The sequence below is a fragment of the Perca flavescens genome, chromosome 5 (assembly GCF_004354835.1).
Source record: "Perca flavescens isolate YP-PL-M2 chromosome 5, PFLA_1.0, whole genome shotgun sequence".
NCBI classification, from domain to species: Eukaryota; Metazoa; Chordata; class Actinopteri; order Perciformes; family Percidae; genus Perca; species Perca flavescens.
This window is the reverse complement of record NC_041335.1, coordinates 12,532,183-12,536,557: the sequence shown is the minus strand read 5'-3', so window position 1 is coordinate 12,536,557 and position 4,375 is coordinate 12,532,183. Positions and strand designations below refer to the sequence as shown.

At 40.5% G+C, this 4,375-nt stretch overlaps 1 protein-coding gene across 5 annotated transcripts in view; it reads left to right on the top strand.

The window, feature by feature from the left end:
- Positions 1-934: 934 nt before the first annotated feature.
- Positions 935-4,375, top strand: part of pbx3b (pre-B-cell leukemia homeobox 3b) — a 59,811-nt gene continuing 56,370 nt past the window's right edge. For all 5 annotated transcript variants that reach the window (XM_028578112.1, XM_028578111.1, XM_028578109.1 and 2 more), the window contains exons 1-2: positions 935-1,784; positions 2,460-2,533. In XM_028578112.1, coding sequence (XP_028433913.1) covers positions 1,537-1,784; positions 2,460-2,533 — 322 coding nt within the window. In that variant the 5' untranslated portion in view covers positions 935-1,536. The remainder of the gene's footprint in view (positions 1,785-2,459; positions 2,534-4,375) is intronic.

The following is a 4,375-nucleotide window of genomic DNA, read 5'->3' as shown; positions in this document are numbered from 1 at the left end:
CTGCCTTGCATCCAGCTCAACAATTTGTGTCTGCTGCCATAGCAACTGCGGAGGAGCACAGAGCAGCGCCGCCTGCTTGTGCAATGGATGTCACTCGTGGCAACGACCAATCAGAAGTTCCCATCCTTTTGTGCGAGCAGTGTGAAGATGGAGGGATGGAGTGGGTGGGGCTCTCAGCATCATGCATCTGCCAGTAATAGGACACACGGCTCGTCAGTCTTCGTCATTCTCGCCTGCGATTGGTCGAGGCGCTTTACTTTCCAATAATATAAACATGTCTGCTGCTCGCCTGGCTTGAACCAAGGCTTACAGGGGACTATGCAGTTCTACATCAAACTGTATAAAAACTCTCATTATGCATTTGCCTGTGTTGTCGCAGGCCTAAATCTTTATTATTGGTAGAGAATATGCACATAGCTGCACGTGCACGCGTGAGGAAACGAGGATACCCAGCTGCCGCTGCTGCAAGAAAGAGAGAGGGGACTCTGCCGTGCTTTCATCAATATAATCACCATCCTAAGTACTAGCTCTTAACATTTTGTTTTTCGGTGTTCAGGCGAGAAGTGACAAGAATATAGACCCCTCCTCTGCAGGGCGGAGCGTGCATTTTCATTTCGTATTTTGTATTTCTATTTTTTTCTATTTTTTTTTCTACCCCTGTTCCTTGCTCTGACACGTCTGCACTGAGTGAGTGGCATTGGCACACTGTCAATCGCTCACTACCGCTGCCATCAAACAACATAAAACACACACAGGCAGAGGCTGGAGCTCATAAATTTCAGCAGGGGCAAGATATTTTTTGCGCATCGCCTTTATATACAGCGCTGTGTCCTAATTAATTTCTTCTGTGGTTGATTTTTTTTTTTTTTTTAAATAGAAATCTCCCAACTTTTTTTTGTACATTTCATATTTTTTTATAGTCACATTTGGACACCTTACGCCGCAGATTGTGTATTTATTTTTTCTTTCTTTTTTAAAAAAAAGAATACTGTCAGTTGTCGCGGGAACCATTTCTGCACATTTATAGTTGGCAACACCTGCAAGCTTTTTTTGATTTGTTTACACCCTTCTACATTGGATATTTTTTGTTGCCGGTGCTTCACTCGGACGATTTGGACATTTTGGAGAAGGAATGCGCCGGGAATCCCATGAAGAGCGCTAATAAATGAAAGATCACCAAGGAGCGTTTCTGTCTACACCAGCCGTCAAATCCCAGAGAAAAGACAGATTGGCATGAGGATCAGTGCGGGATACGATGGACCGTCAATTTTGACAAAGAAGTGTTAAGAAGAAGAAGCAAGATTTATGCATTTTTCTACAAACACAGTCACGCGTTTTGGCACTTTGGACCGCGCGTAAAAAAGCGAGAGGACAGCGAGAACTTGGGACATAAGATTTACGCTAAAACATTTTCACATCACTGCTATAGGCTTTTTTTTTCTTCTTTTTTTTTTAAACGTGTGTGCTCTGTGTCGAAGAAGAACCATAGCCGTGCATCCCTCTTGTCTGCGGCACATGCTATAACCGATTTCGTATATGAGTTTTTCAATTTGTGTGGCTCAGTGCACAGACTCTTTAGCGGCTACTATGGACGATCAAGCCCGGATCATGCAGTCGATCGGCGGTGTCAGTCTGGCTGGCCACTCGGTACAAGGAGGCATGGCACTGCCGCCTCCACATGGACACGATGGGACAGACGGAGACGGAAGAAAACAAGACATTGGTGACATTCTCCATCAAATAATGACCATAACTGATCAAAGTCTGGACGAGGCGCAAGCAAAGTTGGTTGATTTATATGTTTTATTAACTCCCCCCCCCCCAAAAAAAAAAAAAAAAAAACAAGATAAAGAAAAAGAAAAAAGAAAAGAACGCTGAACGCATCCTTATTAAGATGTGGCCCGCTTAACTTAACTCCCCCATGAATAACAATAGGCTGGAGTGGCTTTAATGATAATCGTACACTGAGGTGTAGGCTATTTACTGCCTCGCAATGATTTAACACATGAAGGAAAGTTGTCACTGAGGGAACAACAGCGTTTTATTTAAACTGCCTGTGTGCCAAGGTGAACCTGAGAGAGCTGTTCAAAAAGTTTGTGTGCACACATGTCCTATAGTCATATATCTGCAGAAATGAAAAATGAAAAATGAAAAAATTGAAATTAATGTCAGCAGTCTCATTATATAAATTACCTGTCATGGACATTGCATATACAATGGAGCATTATATTCTAGAGAATAGTCTTACTCATTCAAGAGCTACTTTTATTTTGCTTTTGACTTTATAGTAGCAAATGAGAACTTTTAAAGAAACTTGTGTGTGGGTTGAAACATTGCAAGGCATGTCATAGTGGCAATTAAATTGAACATCCTAAATAATCCATTTACTTGCTAATATCTAACATGTGATTCATCAGTGAATTTATTTCAGTATTTTATCTTGTCTTATACTGAAACAGGAAACATGGACTGAACTGTCACAGAATGAAACCAGCACTCTTCAGCGTTCTCTGTGAAATCAAAGAAAAAACAGGTAAGATCTTTGTGTCCAAAAAAAATGTTTGAATATGAACTCAGAGAAAAAAATAACAGTGCAGCCTCAATACAATAGCAACCAGAAATTCTTACCTCCCAGTGATGCAATGGCATCCTGCATCCAGGTTACAGGGGACCTCTGCCCAAATTAATCAATCACTTTATTGTTATTTTATTTTTTTTAAATTTGTCATCGTGTCACCCATAAACAGTCATGTTGTCATAGTAGAGGTAGATATTTTTTTTTTCTTTTCACTGTTTCTGAAGGAGTATCTTTTTCCAGCACTGGCTGCTGGGATTTGAACAGAAAGTGCACTCCAGCTTTCACCCTCACTACCCTAGCACCGAGCAGGATGGGGGAAATCCCGTAGCATATGCTCTACATAGCTGAGATCGCAATGCATTCATGCTTTATAACCTGACAACAATTGCCACGGTTCCAACAAACAAAGGCAACCACACTCTCAATCAATAATTGCATTGCAATTGCATGCAGGCTCCTGTCCTACACATGTGTGCAGTTCAACCTTGTTAAATGCAAATTATAGAATCGGCTTGAGAGAAAATGATTGAAAATATAATACATTTTGGAAAAAAAATATGTTGCAGTTGCTTTTGATAAGCATGAAATCTGCACATTTCTACGTGGACACTTAATATGAGAGGCAGCTGGAATTATAGCACGTTATAATGGCTTATAACTTTTCTCAAAGCTCAAACTTTGCTATAGTATTTCTTTTTTTTTTTTAAGTCATCTTTTGTACAGACAGATTGCTGTTTCTACACTATCCCCAATGTGTATGGGACATATGATAAATCTGCATCCCTTTACATTCTTAAAGGAAGACACAATTGATTTTTAGAGATAAGAGTTTTTTTTACAGCCCATGTTTATTATGTCTTATGTTTATGCTAGTGTCATGTGTGCTGTTGGACATATGCTTCAAATATTCAAAATTATTTGCATCACTTTCTATTTTCCAAGTACAATGTGTATTTCTCAGTGAAAGAAAATTTCAGTAAACAAAGAAAACAACGCTGTTGGGTTTGGTGTAATTTAGCAAACCTAAAGCCTTGTCAGATTTGTGACCTTTGTGCTGTTTATGAGGAAATTGGCTTGGGAATGATCATAAAAGTTTATGAACTTCCTTAACACAGGTGGCGTCCACAGGGGCAGGCAGAGGGTCCACACAGCTGTGTGTGTGTGTGTGTGTGTGTGTGTGAGTGCGCCTGTTGAGTTTAGACAATGAAAGAGACAGAGCGAGAAAAGCCAGAGGCTGCAGATCGCACATCACAGCAGCTTTTATTTCGTATGCCACCATTGATTTGATGTGAAAGTGTTTGCCAGTGCAGAAGCATGGCTGCATCTGTAGAGCGAAGGAAAAATAATAGAGAAGTGTGTATTTTTTGTTCTTTTTTATTTAATTTTTTAAACTTAAGTCATATTAAAAAATCCTGCTTCCAATTACTCTGCAAGTTAACTACACGTTTTACCATGTTTGTTTGTCGAAACTCGTATGACGGTTTGGATGTTTCTGCTTTGAACTAAGCTCTGCGAGTTTAAATAAGCCACTCAAAGTAGCATGAAAATGACAAAAATGTTAAATAAATATACGTACGTGTATGCGTGTGAGTGAGTGTGTGTGCCCGGGCAATGAGCGTGTGTGAGAAAGAGATGAGACAGAAGAGGAGAGGGAGAACAAGTGTGTGTGTGTGTGTGTGTGTGTGTGTGTGTGTGTGTGTGTGTGCATGGTTAACCTGTGGTTTAGAGTCACAGCCTCCCCCTCTTAGCCATTGACAGAGCTCAGCTGGGCTGGTGGCCTTGCTGACCGGCATGTTT